Here is a 20,315-nt window from a genome sequence, read left to right on the forward strand (position 1 = left end):
AAAATAACTACTTATCTTACAGTGAAAAGAAAAGCTTGAGGTACTTTAAAATGGTGCTAATCTTGAGTTGTACAACAGCAAAAAAGTACAGGTGAGACCAGTGGTCTAAGACAGACGAAGGAAAGAGAGGCAGGATTTTATTATATTTCTAATTCTGTTTATCTTTCCAGATTACAAAATTGTTGCCCTGTGCTAAGAACAAATCACTGCACCTTCCTCCCCTGTAGGAGCTCATGCCTGATTTTTCTCCAAAACGGGTTTATCTCTCTAGCATTTCTACAACTGGACCATTAGCCTTTGAGCAGATGTCAGATCGTAAGGAACGGCTGCCTGCAGATCAAGTTGCTGCTGCCAACTCTCGCGAGCTTTGTGTCAGAAACAGTTGATTATAATGTCAGTACTGTCCAATTTACGGGCTTAAAGCAGCAGCTGCATACTGCATTTTCCCTGAAGTATTCAAAGATCCTGACTCTTAAAAACTTTGTAGTTCTTGTAATAGAAGTGGGGTAAGTGCTTCTCTATTTACACGTCTCTGTCTGCCAGGATAATTTACAGTTCTGCTTGATTTGCACGGGGATTGTGATCTTTTAAAATGTTACGCTCTGCCCATTTGTTGCTCTCTTGGGAAAACTCACTCTGCTCTGCAAATGGAACGAGTAAGCAAGCGTGTGTATCAGACCTTGGTATTTTTCAAGGGAACCTGGGCTAAGTAAATTAAGCTGAGCTAGAAATCTCTTATTAATTCAACCATCTTTTCTATTTAAATAGTGATTATATAGTCTTGTGTATAGATTTTTTGGCTGGGTAAAGATTTGCAAGGAGAGGAAATAATCATTGAAATAAATTGTGTTCCTTTGCTGAATAAGAATACAAGAGTATGGTCTGTTTAACTTTTGCTGGAGGAAACTGCTACAGAAGAAGCTTTTTAAAGTATGCAAATACACTTTACGATACATCTCTGCTCTGTTAAGGTTGATGAGCTAAAGCAATCTTCTGACCCTTTTACTCTCATAGTAATAACCGAGTAACGTTTGTTTTGCCCAGTGTGCATTATGTTGTTGAGTTTGTTTTAATGCAGCATTAAGAACCTTATTAAATGCAATATTTGCCATACATTCAAGGTGTAATAATAATTCTCTATCACTTGCTACTTTTGTTAATATTAGCAGAGTAACTTGAGACTAGGCATGTTCTCTCACTCAGTAGTACAAAATTTCTGTGTTTTTCAAGCTTGATCTATTTCAAACTTTTTCTTTAAAATGCCACCTGCTCTTTTGCAGAGCCAATTAAAAAGGTACAGATTTGAATTTCTTGTTAGTTTTTTTCTTCCTAGAATTCTTGTCTAAAACTTCATAGGGTCAAATGTTGTGCCTCTGTGTTTTACAATACTACAGTATTTCCACCTGTCCCATTCCTTTTTAATTAAGAGGAAAGTGCAGAGGGGAATTAATTTTAATTACTGTTTAGACAATAAAGCTGTAGGAACATTAACATCTCTTGCTTTTCTTAGTGTCATTTTCTCTTCTTCATAGTGACAATGATTGAAATCTCTTACTATTTCCAGCTCGTTGTTGTGGTTCCGTCCTGCGTGGCATGTTAGAAGTGAATGTGTAAAAAAAGAAAGTGTCAGTGAAACAACAGAGTTACAGAAAGTGCTCCTCCCATCTCACAGTGCCGTGCATTGGGTACACACATACCCAACTAGATCCCTACTATTTGCATTTCTCGCAGCCACCCCAGTTGCCTTGCCTGACTGTTAGATAGGGTGAAAGAGTTTAGCCCTAAGTTAATCTTCACAACCCTTTTCTCACCCAGATCTTAAAAGATTTTGTTACAGGAATGAATGGGGGGAAAAAAAATGACTGGCACATAGAGAGGGGAGTCAAATGGCACTAAAGGATGCGAGCCTCCTGTGTGGGTACCGCGGGCTGCTGGAGCAAGCATCTGCTTACCCAAACTCCTCGGGAGTTGCTGGACCTCATGTGTCATCCAGAGTGACTACTCACACCTCTAAAGTTTAGCATACATGGGGCATTTGGAGGTTTCTGTAAGTTTAGCATACGTGGGGGCATTTGCAGGTTTCTGTAAGTCAAGCTGGAGGCTAGGTGGAGTGTTAGACCAAGACTGAAGTCTGTTGCCCCCAGCCACTTTTTAAAAAAATTAAAAGACAAAAGCGTAAATGTTTATTTTTTCTAAAATTTATCTATTTTCTGTCTGTTTAGATGAATGTTAAAAATATTGTCTCTGAAGATTCTTCCTTGCTCCTTTGATGCTATCTCCAAGTTAGGAACCTCCCTGCGCAAAATCTTCCTTCCCTGCCCCCCCCTCCATTTTATTAATTGATTTCCAAGAATACGCAAACAGGCAGGAGGAGCTCAGATTAGGCCACAGCTGTACTTTCCACAGAAATTAGCTTCATTCCTTTCAAGGACACAAGTGCTCCTCATTAACAAAGAATGGCCTGTTTAAAGTGGCAGGACAGAGTACACTATGTACGGCAGGGCAAAGAGCAAAAATAGAAGGAAGCTTTGTTGAGCATTTTCAAATATTTAAGCCATAGAAATGGGTTTATGCAAATAGTATTCTTCTGACTTTTCACTTTCCAGGGGAAGATACTGGGGGTTTTATAGCATTTGAAATAGTTGGGGTAAATAGGACTACTAGTATGCTTAAATGTGGTACACAATTAGCATGTATAGCCTTACTTTTAAGATCATATTAATTATGAAAAGTTCTCAGGAAACAAAGACCAGGCCATACTTAAATTATTAGGTGCCACCTACATCTATTAAAAAATCCTTGGCTTTTTAGCATTTTAATGTTCATTCTAAGTAGTAGAAGTATGACTACTTCTCATGACTATGGTGGTTGTAAACTTGGTTAAGTTGCTTTAGAGAAAAAAGATCTTGAAAGAAATGCTTCCTTTAGGTCTTGGTGTACCTCTGTATGCAATCGCTGAATGGACAGTCAGCTCAGAGGTCCTTCATGTAATTGATTTGTTAAAACACCTTCAGATCTTAAGACATACGAGCAGGACAGTGAAATCACCCAGTGCTTTGAGTTCATACCAATGCCATCTCCATGGTTTGCTTCAGCCCAGGCATCTACTATGACAAAAGCATATAGTTCAAAACTTCTTTAGACCTGGAAATCCTTGGATTAAAACTTGCCTTCAAGCTCCAGTGTTCATGGGATGCATGTTTATGTGTGGAAAAATCTGTGCCTAGTGATGTTTGTTATCACTCTTTATTGATTTGAGAACATGAATTGCCAAAGTAACCTCTAACAGAATAACGGCTAGTCGGGCATGGCATTTTCCATCACAGATCATAAAACGTCCTGTTCATCGTGCCAGTGGAAATGCAGGTGGTTAAGTCATCTGCTAACTGAAGCAGTCCGAGTCTGCTCATATGACTTTACCTCCCCTGGTCTGGCTTCTTCAGTTCTATGGTTTTTTAGTGACAGTTTTTCTGAAGCACTGTACCAAATACTAAGTACTAAACACAATCTTTGCAACACAACTAACTAACAAGAACTTATGGTTAAAGACTGCGGAGCTTTGTGCAGCAGCACCATCTTATTTGTAATGCCCTTGGGATGACCTACACCCTTTTTGAATAAACTGTTGTGGCTCTGGTACTAATACGTTGCAATACTAATTCCGAATTTGTTTTTTTCCTGTGTTTCAGGTATCATGATTTGGACAAATGGCACAAGTCTCTATACGAGATCTCTTCTGTGGCTTCTTCTCCTGTATATGTTCATCAGGATGGTAATGCCTGAAGATAACATCATTACAACCAAGAAAGGCAGAGTCAGAGGGACGAACCTACAGGTACTGGGGGGAACTGTGACAGCTTTCCTTGGAATACCGTATGGACAGCCACCCATTGGTAGGCTGAGATTTCAAAAACCAGAACCTCGTGAGAAGTGGTCAGATGTTTGGGATGCCACAAAACATGCAAACTCTTGCTACCAGCTTATAGATACAACTTACCCGGGATTTCCTGGATCAGAGATGTGGAATCCAAAAACTAACCTAAGTGAAGACTGTTTATACCTTAATGTATGGATTCCTTCTCCCAAACCCAAGAATGCCACTGTCATGGTGTGGATATATGGTGGTGGCTTTGAGACTGGGTCAACTTCCCTACCGGTCTATGATGGCAAGTTTCTGGCCAGGGTGGAAAGAGTCATTGTAGTTTCCATGAACTACCGGACTGGTGCATTGGGATTTTTGGCTTTGCCAGGAAACCAGGAAGCTCCTGGAAATGCAGGTTTATTTGATCAAAGATTGGCACTTCAGTGGATCCAGGAGAACATAGCAGCATTTGGAGGCAATCCAAAAAGTGTGACTATATTCGGAGAGAGTGCTGGCTCGGCTTCTGTCAGCTACCATATCCTTTCTCCTAAAAGCCATCCTTTATTCACAAGAGCCATCATGCAAAGTGGATCTGCAAATGCCCCTTGGGCTGCAATAACAGCATCTGAAGCCAGAAACAGAACAGTGGCTTTAGCTAAACAACTCCAGTGTCCCACCAGCAATGAGACAGAGCTAATTCTCTGCCTCCAAGACAAGGACCCAAAGGATATACTGGAGAATGAAAAATTTGTTGTAACATATGAGTCTCTTTTACAAATATATTTCTGTCCAACTGTGGACGGAGATTTTCTTGCAGACATGCCAGAAAAGTTGATTGAGAATGGCCTTTTCAAACACACACAGATCTTAGTTGGTGTTAATAAAGATGAAGGATCAGCATTTCTAGCATATGGAGTCCCTGGCTTAAGCAAGGATGGTGATGGCTTGATCAATAAAACAGAATTTGAAGCAGCTTTAACTCAGTCCTTCCCAGAAGCAAGCCAACTTGCAATAGAATCGATCAGTTTTCAGTACACAGATTGGGAAAATGAGCAAAAGCCAGAACATTACCGTGACGCCATGGATGATGTTATTGGTGACTACAATATAATATGTCCTGCAGTGGAGTTCACCAAAAAATTTGCACAACTAGGACACGACGCGTTCTTTTATTTCTTTGAACATCGATCCTCAAAGCTGCCTTGGCCAGAGTGGATGGGAGTAATGCACGGTTATGAGATCGAATTTGTGTTCGGATTGCCCCTAGAAAGAAGAGTGAATTACACCAAAGCTGAAGAAATCTTAAGCCGGTCCATGTTGAGATACTGGGCAACTTTTGCGAAAACCGGGTAAGTTTACAACGGAAGTTTGTTTGATTGGTCAGATGCTTGTTGTTTCACAGGCGGAAAAAGCTTAACTGTTTTGATGGTGATTTGAAGCCTGATGAGAATGACGAAGAAGGATTAATTGTTCAGCTATCCAAAATTCCTATTTTAGTTCTGATAAAAACACGGTCTTTGTCAAATAAAATGTTGATGAATAGCTCACTGTATAGGATGAGCTTAAGGAAACAATGTACATCCACCCATAAAAGTAAATGCAAAACATTTTTTTGCCATGGCAGCAGTTGTTACAAAGGCAGGTAATGGTTTCAAGTTTTAGAAACAAAACATTTCAAATTCTGGGAAAGACTTCCACCAGTAGACGTAGGAGCAAAAAGCCCAATTTCCTTTAAGATGTAATTTGCTCAGAACATGCAGGTGTGTAATATGGAGGTATATTATGTTCACATGATGAAGTGATTGGGATTGCAGGATGTTCTTTTCAGAAAGCCTATTCCATGTGTACTGTAAGTATAATCCTGGGTTTCACTGAAGCCGATGACAAATCCCTTGCTATTTCCATTAGACTCATCTTTAAGTGAAATATGTCCTAGCCTGTATAAGAAGCAAATAAGCATATTTCATTTGGATGTTTGAAAGGGATTAAATACAACCCCTCATTCAGTCTATTTAGCTGGTGTCCAAGAGAAGTGATAGAGCCCTTGCTCTGCTCGGCAGGGCTATGGGGCTCTCAATGCAATTTTCTGTTTGAAATGAAAACATTTCGGTGTGGTAAGAAAAAGAGCCACTACTACAGTCATGTACGATTACTCTCAAGGCTGCAAGCCTGATGGGATAGGGAGGTGTCTTGTCTTCTCAGAAGCTTGGTCTATGCTCTCTCCTGAGAAAATTATATACATAAAAATCTGTGCCTGAGAGCACGTACAACCAAACACTTAACTTACACTTTAAAAATGTTTAATTAACTTAAATTTTCAAATCCTGCATTAATTTTACTTCCATGGTGGACTTCTCCTTTGATTTGTTAAGGATATTTTGATTTGTAAAGGCTGAAATCAACTTTGGAACAGGATCTAATTATTTTTCTTAATAGATTAGAAATCAGAGGAGACCACTGTGCTCATTCAGTCCATGTAAGTTGTACATAAACCAAAACAAGGTTAGGACTTAAACATTTCCAGTGATGAAAAATCCAGAACAAATGTTGGTAGGTTGTTCTACAGCTTAATTCCACTTAAAACGGTTGCAGTTATAAAAGGAAGTTTTGTGTCTGGTCTGAATTTGCCTATTCTACATTTTCCAGGTGCTATGTTTTGTTTGACAGTTTCTAAGCTTTATATTATGATTTGTGTTCCATATAGAGATAATTCTAGGCTCTATTCGAACAACCCTTAATCCTTCTTTTGGCTAAATAAACCCAGTTATGCTCTTGAGGTTTTCACTATAATGCTTTTTTTTTTCCCAAGCCTTTAAATAATAACTATGCATCTTCTTTAAAACTGTGATTCATCAACACCTTGTTGGAACTTTCCTTGATGGAATTAAAGACTGTCATCCCCAAAGAGTCCTAATTACAGCTGTCATCCATCCCCTCTAGTTCAACCTGCTATTCCCCTGTTTACTCATCCGAGGAAAGCACTATTTGCCTTGACCGCGGCGTTAGGGTAGGAGCTGCCGTGTGCCTGCCCGTGGGCAGCGGCTCTGTAACCTGCCCCAATCCACGGTCCCAGCTTCGTGCGGTGGTTCTGCTTCGGCTCAGAAAGATGCTGAGCTTGGTGGCTGGCACCAACCTGTGGGCAGCCCGGCTGCTGCCCGCGCCCTGCGTCGTCCCTTCACGTTACGCTCCAAGGTGAACCAACAGCTTATTTTTATGTGCATCCTTTTTTTAACAGATTTGCTTATCCATAGGTGTGATTGATTGTTTGCCTTGATACATAGGAAAATTAATTATGTTAACAAGTTCTATCCCCTTTATACGTTGGAGCCTATAGTATTTTTTTTTTTTTTACCATAACTGATGAGCATATTAAAAATCAGAAAATGACTATACAGATAGCTATCCTCCTCACTGCACAATGTTTTAATACAGGTTTTATTCTTGTAAAATTTAATCTAAAATTTAATCTATGAGCTCGTCCTGCTTCCCTCTTTACTTGGAGCCTGATGACACCACTCCACATGAACTTGGTGGGAAAGACTGTAGCACCGAGAAAAGCATTCCACAGGGGTGTACATTCTGGGATTGAGCTGTGTGGTTGATTTATCAATGCCAAAAATGCATCTGATTGATAGAGTCCCCAGATGAAGGCTGCACAATGAGGCCAGGTAGAGCTTGGTAACAATTCCTGCATCATGGAGACATGCTATGACAACATTGCTTTGAAGCCGCTGTCGTTAGGCCCTTAGTGGAGAGCAAACGGAGTGAAGGCTCCTTATTTCGCACTACAGCTTTACAACCTGCCCTACAGGAGTTTGCAGTCAGGATCTTATACCAGAGATAACGGATCTTTCCATTAAACAGAACTATTTCTCAGTAGGAAAAGAGAAATTCAGGTCTATATTAGATTTTGCAGAACAACATTTACATTTCTGTGAACTATTGCTTTCCACTGGATTATATATGTATATTTAATTTTTATGTATACATGTATATAATTTTTATGTATGTATATATATTGAAAAATCTCAATAACCTGCTGTGCAAAATAGAGTACACTGTCCCTGTCACTGTAGCTAGCTAAAATTAGACAACATAAGGTACGTTCAGGTTTAAGTTTATAGAAGACAGTCCTGTCATCTAGTCTTATTATCATTTGCACTATAATTAGATTAGCCTACAGATTGAATTTCAGGTGGTTTCCACAGCAAACAGCAAATAATCCCTCCCTCTGCTTCCACCGCAAGTATCAAAACCATCACTATTACTGTAAGCAATATAATCATGCGATTTATGTACCAGTAAAAGATCAGATCAGTATTAACCCATTGTGCGACACTTTCTCATCGTCCACAACACAGACCCCTAAGGCTCTGTAACACATGATTCATAGGGTACAATGAGTGGGGAAATAATTAAAGTTGTTAATAATTCCAAAAGCAATAGGTGATTCTTGTTTTCCTGGCACCTTTGAGCACAGAGTAAACATTTATAAAGAACTGGGAAAGCCCCGTTTGACATGATGTTTATAGTAAACTCCAGCATAATGAAAGGGCAAACATCTGAGGGGAAAATTACTTTACCATTGATGTCTCCAGTAGATGAGGAGAAAATCAAGCAAAAAGATGAAAATCAGAAATATTGTACAGCACAACATTTAGTGAGGGCGTTTGACCTAATATTCTAATGTGCAGATGTACAAAAGCACAAGGGAGGGAAAAGCTGCCTGCAGAGATAAGGTAGAGTCAACAAAAGCTGAAAGAAATCAGGTTTCTCCTGGCACTTGCTGGTTGGGAGGGACCGAGAGGCAGCTCAGCTCACCACACGCAGAGCTGTTTCTCACAAGGGGTATTCAAGCCCATACTTTGACCCTAATGATCTCTGGTTTTCGTTCTCACGTGAGCGCTAGGAATAAAAATGGTGATATGAAAAGTCAAATGTATGCCCTCTAGGAGCATTTTCTGTTTCTTAGAAATATCTAATGTCATGTAAGAACAAAAGAAAAGATGTTAGGGAGAAAAAGAGAAGTGACTCCTTCAAAGGATCCCAAGAGTGTATGTGAAATTCTTGATTTCTACATTTCTCAATAAACAAAAGGAGACTATCAGCCAGCCCAAGAGTTTCCCACTCAACCACCACCCCCATCAATAGCTGATGTAATTTTCCAAGTCTCTAGGCACTTCTTATTTCACATCCTTGCTAAAAATAAATATCAGTGATAACTGACCATTTTTGCTGGAAAATTAACAGGGAAAAGATTTTCTATTTTTGAGTATGAATAGGGAATGGGTAGTGTAGACGATTCAGTAGGAGATGGGAACAGACATTTCACCTGTGAGGCTTGAAGTTAGAAGCTGGTGTTATACACCAGTATCTCTCTTCAGTACCCAAAGGAATAGTGTCATTTTTAGGAATCTGCCATATATTTACATGGCTGTAACATCTGTGAAGACCCTGCTGAGACAGTCATCTTTGACAATAAGCCACTGCTTTTCAGTCATGAGATTCCCTGCAGCTTCATTATCCAGAACAGGATTTGGTGGCATGGGAACCCCTGCGAACTATGGATACTGTCTCTACCTCTGTTACTGTACGTAGGGACAGGCTGCTAACCACTGTCTGCAGTATTTACCCGTATAAATAATGTTACTTCATATCACATAGTCTGAGAAGAATGAAAAAAAAAAAATAAAGCCAATTACATTGTGGGTGTGACTGTTCAAGCAGTTAACATGGAGTAGCTTGAAGAAAGGACAGACTGGGTGGCTCATAAGGTTCCTGGTAGTGATGTTTAGGATCAGCCCTTTGGATTATTTCTAGCTAATTCTAGTCCTGATGCTCATAGATAGACTACAGGACACAGGTAAGCACCCACCATGGAGTTGTGGCTAGGCAGACTGACAGTGCGGGTAACATACCCTCCAGTTATACTCTCACAGCATCTCTTCCCCTCAAAAATATGCTTATGATTTATTTCAAGAGCAGATCTGAGTAATGAGTGGTACAGCTTATCTGTTACACTCTTGCAAAGATGTGCTGCACATGGAGAAAAATGCCATGCTCTGATTCACAGTGTTTGGAAGAGCATCACTCCAGTAATTAGTCTTGTCTTCCGTGAGACATGGAGACAGTTCCTGCCCTTCCCGACATGGCTGAAGTGCCTCTGGCCTCCAGTCCTGGGCATTCCCAGTCTCCTCCCCGGTGTACTGGTAGCTGAAGTCTACTGGCAGCTGAACACTTGTATCTTCCAATGACCTTTTCACGTTAAAATTGGATTCAATGTACTGAGGCAGAAAGTGTGTAGGTAGGAATGTCCTGGCTGAACAGTGTGAAGTCAGTCTTGAGGTGGATACCGATGTCTGTTAAGGTGCAAAGAAAGATAACTATTACTAAACTGCCAATAAATTCCTAGGATGGGAAGACAAAAGCTTCCAGGTGCGCCAATTCCTTTTCCATCACCTGAACTCCCCTGCTGTGTCATCATCACTACAATTTTTAATGACTGAACTTTCAGTATCAAATAAGGTTGACCAAGTATCCCAGCCTTTCCTAGTGCTATTAGCATAATTCCATAAAATACTTTCTTTTTGCATGTATTTGAGCCTTGAAAGAACAACATTGTCATCGCATCTTCAAAAGTCTCTGTTTTACCAGCCAAGGAAGAAAAAAGGTTATTACTGGTGCTGTCTGAATAAATCAAGTATAATAAAATATTGGGGTTATAGGAAAGAACAGATACCAAAATCAGTCTCCTTGATTTATATTTTGATTTTAAATTCTTCCATTTACCCTGACCCAGGGTCTCCTCAGCTGATTCTTATATTTAAGAATATCAGCAGCTGAATATCAATTAGTACCCTTAAAATCATTTAATAAAATGCCAGGCATCATCAAAATTAGGCAAGCAAGGAGAAGTGGCCAAACTGCATTCAGCAGAAAACCATGGTGTGATACCATATGGAAGGGGCTGGATCAGACTCAGTAAGGTTATGTTTGTCTATAGGTAAAGTTCTTTTTAACAATATTAAGTTAGTTTTCAGTGGCCTTCTCCTGAATGCTTTCTGGCACACTTTATTTTAAGTGATGTCCATGATGGAAGAATTTAAATTTCTCTTTCTAAACACTTTTAAAATTCATTTCTCTGCTGCACTTTGGTTATTCTTCAGAAAGCTTTTGAAAGTAAGCAAGTGACACTAACAGGTACTATCAATCATAAGCAGCAGAATGCTCTGCTAACTCTAGTAAAAGGAAGTTTTATTTATCGTGAAAAAATATATGGCAACCCAAATAAGTGGTTGCCAGGTTATGCCTTGTGCATTACTTTATTCATCAGATTTGGTAACTGTATTCTTCAGACATGAGTGACGTAAAGTGACAAGGAGACAGACAAATCAGATGAGATGAAAACTCAAACAAGAATGTAGTGGAACATACAAAGATAATATTTTTAAGGCTTTGTGAAAAATGTTTCGGATAAAAGGAAACTGGCAAAACTTGTCTCACTGCCAGTTTTACAACTGCTGAAACAAATCTTTGCAGCTTTTTCTATAAAGTGAAGTCTTTGAAATATTTCCTCCTATGTTTTAGGGGAATTTGTGAGGCTTTGATTGTCCCACTAAAGCTCTGAAGCACTTTGCCTGGTTATTATTGCCTTTCCCTGATGTTCCACTGGTAGACATATAATAAATTTCAGTGCTTTTGTTACCAACTTATCACAACATGTTTATAGAGAGTCGTTTCAGAACTGTGAGAACAAAAACAACAGCCTCATATAGAGTCCAGACAGCAGATTGAACTGGGGACCTATATACTCTATGTATGGAAAGGAATTAATATACTGGGGGAAAAAAAAAAAAGAAAATAAAAAACTCCATCCACTTTTAATTTTCTAATACTTCAGAAACTAGGAAGTTTTACGTACCACTAAGCCATTTCATGGTAAGAAATTTCCTGCGGGTTGTATTTCTTCCCAAGATGAGCCCATGTTCACAGGGACAGAGGCAGGTGCCTGGTTGGAACCACTCAGCCGAGACGTGGTGCTGGTCCCCAGTGGGGCTTCAAATACACCAGAACTGTCGCTCAGTGGGACCAAGGGAGGCTTTCCCTGAGGCTGTTGCTTCTGGCATCTCGCATTTATCTAGAATAAGTCATTTGTCATCTCAACTAGTGATTTGACTGGATCAGGTCAAGAATCCAGAACAGAAGATTTCTGGGTGTGAGGTAAAAAATGAAGGAGTATAAATGAAGCATGAGAGGTTTCTAAAAATACAAAAACGTACATGGAAAGGAAGGTCTTCCCTTCCCATGTTAGGGAAAAGCATAGCTTTAATTTTGACCCGAAAGGGCACATGCATTCTCACACTCACTGTCTTTCACTGGAATCACCTCTGAGCCATGAACAATATCGTGGAAATCATGGCCATGAACAAAAATAAGGTCAAATTTTAGGAAACTTACTCCTATTTCTCCACCTTTACTTTTGGGTTTTAGGTTCTTAAAAATGACTCGTCATCTTTCCAGGGTCCAATGCATACTGTTATACTCAGAAGCAGTAATGGAAACACCTTTTTAGTAATCTACTTGGAAATAGCGCATCATGGAAAAAATCAGTAACTAGAGACGCGCATTTGGCAGTCATCTCTCTCTTTCTGGCTTGCAAGCTGATAAGCTGTCATTGAATTTCAAAATTGAAAACAGGAGTATTTGATTCAGTCATCTTTTGAAAATAGGTCTGGGATACAAATTGTTTAGATTGGTTTAATATTATTACAAATATTGCAAAATTGCAAGAAGAAGTCTTGTTACTTTCCTTCTGTACAGCAAATGCAATTCCATCCATACAGATTTTATTCTCTACAACAGATGAGTCAAACTATTATTTTCAAACATGAGATGAGAACATCTATTAAGGAAATGTCTAAATATTTTAGGATTGAGTGAGACATAAAACTAAAACCTAACTATAATGCAAAGTTTTACTTTGAATATAACAGTGGCAATGCTTTCTAGAAACGGGTAAGCTCTAATACAGTCGTCAAAGGCTGCGGGATTAAAACCACTAGTGATAACGCACTGTCCTGCGACGGAGCAAGGTGAACTCCCCGTGTCTGCAGTCGGAGACACGCAAACATGCACGCACAGGCACAAGAAAAGAAATGGTAAAGTGGCTGTCTTTGAGGTGGGTTTTTGTAGAGCTATGCTGTCTTTGGCTGACCCTGTAAAAGAAGAGAGGGAAATATCTGGGATTTGGCTCTACCTATTCTCATGACAGAGCCTGTACTAGACAAAGTTCCCTGCTGTGCCAAGAACCCAGCAAAGAGCCTACCTTTATACATTTTGGGGAAAGGAGAGAAATAAAGAGATACACCTGTTCCAAGAGTTGAAATAAAGTCGTGGTATGATTGCTACCTCAGATTTGGGAGTGGGAATAAGAAGCTTGGATGGAAATAGTCTAGGGTTTGATGGAAAGTACATGAGTAAGAAAGATGGGAAAACAAGACAGGGAAATGCTAACTGATGCATGATGCTAGGTGAACAGGAAAAGACATAAAGAAGAGAGAAAGAACAAAAAGAAATAGATAAAAGAAGAAAATGTCTGAGAGACTTGCTAACCATTTTGGGGAGTGAAAGAGTCTGTGAACAGTGAAATGAAGGAAATGCATGCGTGAACTTATGAGTTATGTGTAAGGCAGGTTCACGTATAAGAGCAAAACACTTCAGAGACAATCTAGGATTGGGGTTGCTTTCCCCATATCATAACTTTCGCAGGCATGTAAACACACGGTTGCAAAAGTCACTGTGAAATTCTAGTTAGTGTTCACCCACAGTTAATCCTCTTTTTAGGGGCACTCTTCTTCTGTGCTGCTTTTCTGCAGCTTAGTCCTTGTTTCATCATCAAAAGGCAGAAATTGAAGTTTAAAAGGTCTGCAAACCCCATTTTTCTGGGTGGTTCTGGAACACTAATCTGAAGTCCTGCTGAGAAATTTCACACGAGGAAGGGAAACCTTTTGGTACGCATTTTAATTTGCTCCCCAATGCAAGAGATTGGCTTGTTTCAGGGAAGTGGCAAAGGGGAGGAAAGAGGAAATGAGGAGCAGCAGAGGTTACCTAACACCATATTTTTGAAGGTAGCTCAATATGATGTCTAATTTTTTTTCAATCAGCTGCAAGAGAAGTCAGTTGTGGGTAAACGTAGTTAGCAATTTAGTCACAGGATTTGTGAGATTCTGCCCCCACAAATGTAGAAGCTGCATAAGTAGAAATCAGGCATTTCATGCTTACAGTTAGTGATGTTACACAATTATATGCTAGCGCAGATGTAAAATTAAAAGCTGCCATCATCTGCTTTCTCAGACATCTCTGGCCGCCATCTGTGTTCTCTACCTTTCCTTGAGGGAACATAAGACAACTTCCTAATTTCATAAAATACAAACTCTAAAGTGTTGCCTCAAATTTACACCAGAGAGATCCTTTTTCTACTGGAACTGCTGTTCAGATACTGTGGTTTTTATTTTAACTAATGAAGTTTTAAATATCTGCCTCTCATGAATGTTATTCACCATGGTGTTCTCAAGGAGTAGCCTCCAAGTGAATTTTCTATACAACTGGATATGCTTAGAGGTTTAACAGTTGTTTTTTCCTAGTTATGAAGTAGTCTGCATACTATAATTTCCACAAAAGCCCTCTCAGTTTTGAAAGAGAAGGACTTTGAATAGGCTCAGATATCCTCTCCTCTTTACATACTATTTCTTCTCAAGAGCATGCCTTTCATGACTCTCAGTCCAAATGTTGGTATTTGGAGATCTTCCTCTTGGTGTAGTTCAAATCAGACTCAGAGAATGTTGTAATGCTGCGACATATTTGAATGTGTTTATCAAAGAAAGTTACACATAACTTCCACTTGTAAATGTCAAACCTACAATGAGTTTATAACAAAGATAAGAAAAGTATCCTTTTTATTATTAACTATTTTTAAATCTCTTTGGGGGGGGGGGGTATGAACATTATAGCTTCTCATTTACACTTCCCATAATGAAGTATCAGTGGTTTCAGATGAAGTAATAACACCTATACATGCTACTGAAAGCTACCTAGTGGTTTCATTTATAGGACTGCTCAAATTGATGTAGATTACCTGGTAGCTGAAGTTTGTGACTCATGCTTTTCCTACCATTCACAGAAATAAAACAGTGGCAGTAATGGAAAATATCAAGAAAAATGCTACTGTGATGAAGTCCATCAGGGCACAATGAATCTAGATGATTTTATTTGGTGCAGGGCTATGTAGACCATCCATCTTGAAAAGAAATCATGATTAGGGCAACTACAATTGAAAACAATTCTTAAATACTATATCCTAGTATAGTATCTACTGCACAGTCTGTACTGAAAATTTGGTCTCTAGAGATAAGGAAAGCATTGAATCCATTTATCTAACAATTTCTGAGTGTCTGGGATGAACTCTATTAATGGAAGAGAAAGCAAGAGATGGAAACAGCAGTCGTAAACATGAGTACAGTATTCACTCTTTCTCACAACCAACTGGGCTGACAAATTTTACCAAAGCCACTGAGAATTTAAAACATGGTATTAATAGTTCCACGGCAATGAAAACATTTTTCTCTCCCTTTACACACTCTCTTTAGGTTTGTCCCAGGGAGCAATTCTGGTTAAGGTACTATGTAAATTTGTGTTTTTCCAGGTCATGAGAAGGAGAAGCGAGGTTGTAGAGGAGATAAGACAGTTTGAGGATGAGTAAAAGGACAAGTGCCATGTGCCTTCCTGTCTACTTATTCTTTTACTTACCTTCTATGGAAGTTACTTCCTCCTCCAAGGTCTCAATAGAGTTCAGGACCTCCTTCCATTTCCAAATAACCCTTTTCAACCTCTACAAGCAAGACTAAAAACTATAGTTTCATTTGATTTCTTGCTGCAGTCAAGAGTGTAAAAAAAATAACAGCTTTGAAAAGTGGTCCTTGAAAGCTAAAATTGATGCCATACAAAAGGGCATAAGGGTTTTACAAAATGCTTTACAGGAACATTTAAAAAAAAAAAGAAAAAAGGCAAAAATATTCCTTTAGAATAAAGAAGGGCTAAGCCATAGTGTTGCCTCTCTCATGTCTATTCAAAAGTGATGTAAATACAAACTGTGAATATTCACACCAGAACCTGGAGTCCTGGAGAAGGTGTGAAATCATCATTGTGAATGCTGTCCACAGGAGAGAAGCTTCTTTTGTAAACACCTACAGGTATTTCTCCAACTGGGACCTGATCCAAAGCTTTTGAAGTCAACCAATCTGTTCCTTTTGTTTGGGTTTGGATCAGCCCCTAACTACTAAGGTGATTCACCTCAAAAAGTGCTGGACTGGTCTTCAAACACCATGCAGAATAACGCATCAGATGTAAGGCATGTTAAGCAGAAGGAATGTAATACATTTGAAAATTCTTTACTGCTTTATTACAATACATAATCCAAACATGTAAATGACTACAACTATAAGTTGTAGGTATGTTATATTAGACACTTGTCACATTCAGCTTAGCGTGACTGAGCATCATACCGAGTGATGAGTATTTCTTAAAACAAGACAGGATAAAACATATTTTTGGAGGTTTAAAATTATCTCCAGATTAATGTCAAAGTGTCACCTATTCCCCTGAACTCAATTTAACTTCAAATCTTTTGTCTTCTTGAAGTCATACCATTAAGCTAAAGATTATTCACTGGTTTGGGGTTGTTTGGTTTTGAGGTGGTTTTTTTTTTTTCCTTTTCCTCTTGCCAATCGCTCTTCTCGCTGTGGCAGCCTCCACCATCACAGGCTCTATCCATTTTCAGAGCCTGCTTTCTTTCCTTTGGCCAGAAATAATGGTCTGTAATGAGAAAGCTGTGAGATTCAGCATGGTCTCAGTCTCTTCTTTGCACTTTCTCCAAAACTGTGCAGATCATGCATGTATTTGGGATGTACCGTCTGAGATACTGAGGGATCTGTGACGGTCAGGACTTTAGGACTGTAGTGTAGATTTGCTGAGAGGACAGGAGACACAGGTCTGATGGTCCTCAGTCAGAGGGACCCAGAGGATATTGGGACAACACTGTTCTCATTTAAATCAATGTGGATCTTCTTTATTGATTAGAGCTAAATTTAGAGAAAGGTCTGGTCACTTTTAACTTTACCAGTTGCTCAGGAAAGGACATTTTAACTCGCTTTGAAGTTTCTAGGGCCAGTGACTCTTAGACAGAATGGTGGGACTGCTGTTCCAGACCTTGTATGACAATCGCATCTCCTCATATCCTATAAAGATAGTGGAGTTTTGGGCAGGGGTTCCCGAAATAGCACCAGGCTTTGCTGGAACATTTTCACAGTAGAAGAGACCTACGTGCAGGAGTGCCAGCGTGGGCCCAGGAGGTTAGAAATACACAGCCAGGGTCTGAAGGGCTCATTAGCTCTGGCTTGGCTGACCTGGCTCGTTATTACTGCTGATACCAGAGCAGACTCCAATCCAGGAGCCAGGGATTTGAGGTACTGAGTTCCTAAATGCATTGCAAGCATGCCGAAAGAGCTAAGGCAGAACATCCTGGATCTAAATTTCTCAAATACTCTATTATTTATGGCCAATACCTTAAGATCTACCTTGTCAGTACCTTATATAATTCACAAATAAGTACCAAAACATGCACAAGCAAGAATCATTCCAAATTGATCGGTGCTTCATGAGGCTGTTTTGAGCAGAACACAAGAAGACCAAAAAAGAAGCAACAGCTTGTTGCTTCATTTCCTGAAACTGATATCAGTTGTAATAGTGCATACCATGATAATTTATAGTTTAAGACATTTAAACACGCAATTGCTGTCACCAAGCTGGAATCTGGAAGGAACATCCTGAGCTATATTTAGCCTGTGAAGGTGTAAGAAAGCCTAGCTGCAAAGGTCCTTCTCCAATTTCTGTCAGTTAAAAAGTATGCCAGCTGGATCCTACAGGTTTCTTCAAGGATCAGCAGAAGAAATAATATTTACCTACGATATAACTTGCAAAGCAGTTTCCTTTTGCTGTGGCTCAGGGGCACTTTATAGTCACTAAAGTCGCACGTGTGATTTGTGAGTGAGAACTGAGCACAACAGAATACAATGAACTTCCCGTAAACAGCTGCTTAAGAAAAGGGATTTGAAGGATTCAAATCTGCAACCTCTCTCAGACTTGTAGTCCTCAATCATATCAGTCCTTTCATTTATTACAGTGGGAATCTGAGTAAGGCTCAAATGTCACAGAATCAGGACCAACGACTTTTGCATCCTATTAAAGAACAAGTAAATAAGAAAAGTTTAAATAGTACAGATTTTCAGAAACTGGTTACTATTTTCTTGTGAGAATTAAATTCTAATAAATAAAACAATGTTTTCAAACACAACCAATTTTTTTTTTTTTTTCCCTAAGTTCACCAGTTCTTCATAGTGCCACAGAAGCACAGGCCTGATACCTCGAGAATGCTGATGCCGCAAGGCTGCAAGGAAGCTTAGTGTGAGAAGCAGATAATCATGGGTGCTTTCCAGTCACCCAGTATTGCACAGGCTGACAATACCCCTGTCTGTGTTGTCACCTTTCAGTATGGCAGTTTTTAGAGCTTGGGTATTATAAATGGCACCACTCACCCTTTTCAGCTAATAGATTAGATAGCTGCTTGTTTTCCCATTTGGCTAAGAAGATGAAAACCTTAAGAGAATATTTTAAAATATTAAATGTGGCAGTGCATTTGTACAGAGGGTCCATCAGTTCAATAGATATTGGTAGTTAGTGATCAGCTGATATTAAGGAATACTCTGAAGAGCTCTATCAATTAAATAAACACTAGCAAGGTAACTTGTTACGCAGTGTCACGTATAAAGAGCACCAACCGGTTGCAGTAGTGACATCAAGGTAATATATGTATTTGTGAAGTGATAGCGTGTCAGCTTTCCAATTCACTTTAAATAAGTGGTGGCATTTCCCCCCCTTGTTTGTTATTCCAAATGGACCAACTCATAAACTTTGGATAAGGGACAGAAAAGTTCCCTTGTCATGCTGTCTTTGCTTTTGGAGTTTCTAATAACAAAAAACCTCAGAGTGTACAGTTTAATGTAAAATATTTTGCCATAATGCAAAGATTTTATCCAGGAAGTACATCAAATCATTTTAGTAGGTGGTAGACAATTAGTTGACTTGGGAAAATGTTCTGGATAACTGTCTGAATTAAAAATAAACAAATAAATAAGTTCTTTATACTGAATCTTACATAGGTGGACCCAATTGATGATGATATTGCATGAGATGCAATCTACGCAGCAAGAGCCTTTCAGATTTATACAGCCCTCACTCTCTGAATGGAAAGATTATACAGTAATTATAGTTTCTGGGGATGTTTTTACAGTTCACTTTTTTTTTTTTTTAAACAGGTATTACAGGTATTTCTTCCCTTGCTAACTTTTCTAAGGAAAGTTTCCAGAACAGGTTCACTTTCGTTGTTCCCATAGTTAGGACTGCTCCTTAGGTTAAGGACTTTGAGTCTTCAACCTCACAGCCCTCTCCAGTGTCTACTTAACAGTGAGTCATCTGAAACTAATAGCCTGGTATGAAGAAACCGGCATTAAGCCAAATTGTTTGAGGGTTTGAGAAGATTCAACCAGTAGTTAACAGTAAAATCTGCTCTTCTTTTTAATAGGACTGGGCTGGAAAGTATCTGTTAAGCTCCCAGTCGTACCATCCAAACAAAGCCTTACACAAACATGCACTGTCACCACATGGTCATCCCCCTGGGGACCATGCCACCGCCCAAAATTGATACTAACCTGGCAGTTGTTGTGTTGTGACGAGAAAACGAACATAGGTATAAATATCATGCATCGTGGCCTTTAGAAATTATGTGAGACATCTGGATACGTTTGCCTGACTAATGCCGCAAACACTTCCCGCCCCTCTGCAGCAAGTGGTGCTCCGGAGGGCTGATGCTCCTCATCAGCTCTCCCGCCAGTTAGGAGCGCCCTTCTGTCCAAGTGGGAAAGAAGGACAACAACAAAATGTTTTCTTCTGGGGCAGGGGGGAGGAAAAAAAAAAAAAAGGTTCATCCATTTGGATTAGATAAATATATTTTGATTGGGCATGTTGTTCAGTGCCAGCTTGATTAATGGTGTTCTACATGACACAACCACTAATAAAGCAATTGTAAAATTGAGATAAATTTTTAAGATACAAATCTCGTGGCCTTTCCTCAAAACATATGCTATCCCTGTTGTGCCTCCTCTGAAGTCAACGGGATTGCTCGTAGGTTGAGGCATCAGCATGAAGGACTCAGGCTTAGGCCGAACTGCCGAAAGAAGCACAGAAGTCTGGTATAGCCCAGCCCTTGGAGGAGCAAAGAGTTGAGGGGCAGAGCTTTGATGGGGACCCTTCACACGATGATGTTACTCAGGAGCCTTTACCA

The 20,315-nt window shown here is 39.5% G+C and overlaps 1 protein-coding gene across 2 annotated transcripts in view; it reads left to right on the forward strand.

The window, feature by feature from the left end:
* Window positions 1-20,315, forward strand: part of BCHE (butyrylcholinesterase) — a 37,054-nt gene that overhangs the window by 1,960 nt on the left and 14,779 nt on the right. Inside the window, exons 1-2 of one of the 2 annotated variants that reach the window (XM_049803130.1) lie at window positions 11-506; window positions 3,690-5,211. In XM_049803130.1, the coding sequence (XP_049659087.1) occupies window positions 3,695-5,211 (1,517 nt within the window). In that variant the 5' untranslated portion in view covers window positions 11-506; window positions 3,690-3,694. Of the gene's footprint in view, window positions 1-10; window positions 507-3,689; window positions 5,212-20,315 lie in introns of those variants that run through there. The other variant, XM_049803129.1, reaches the window with a different exon arrangement.

Source organism: Accipiter gentilis, chromosome 6, assembly GCF_929443795.1.
Source record: "Accipiter gentilis chromosome 6, bAccGen1.1, whole genome shotgun sequence".
In the NCBI taxonomy this organism is placed as follows: Eukaryota; Metazoa; Chordata; class Aves; order Accipitriformes; family Accipitridae; genus Astur; species Astur gentilis.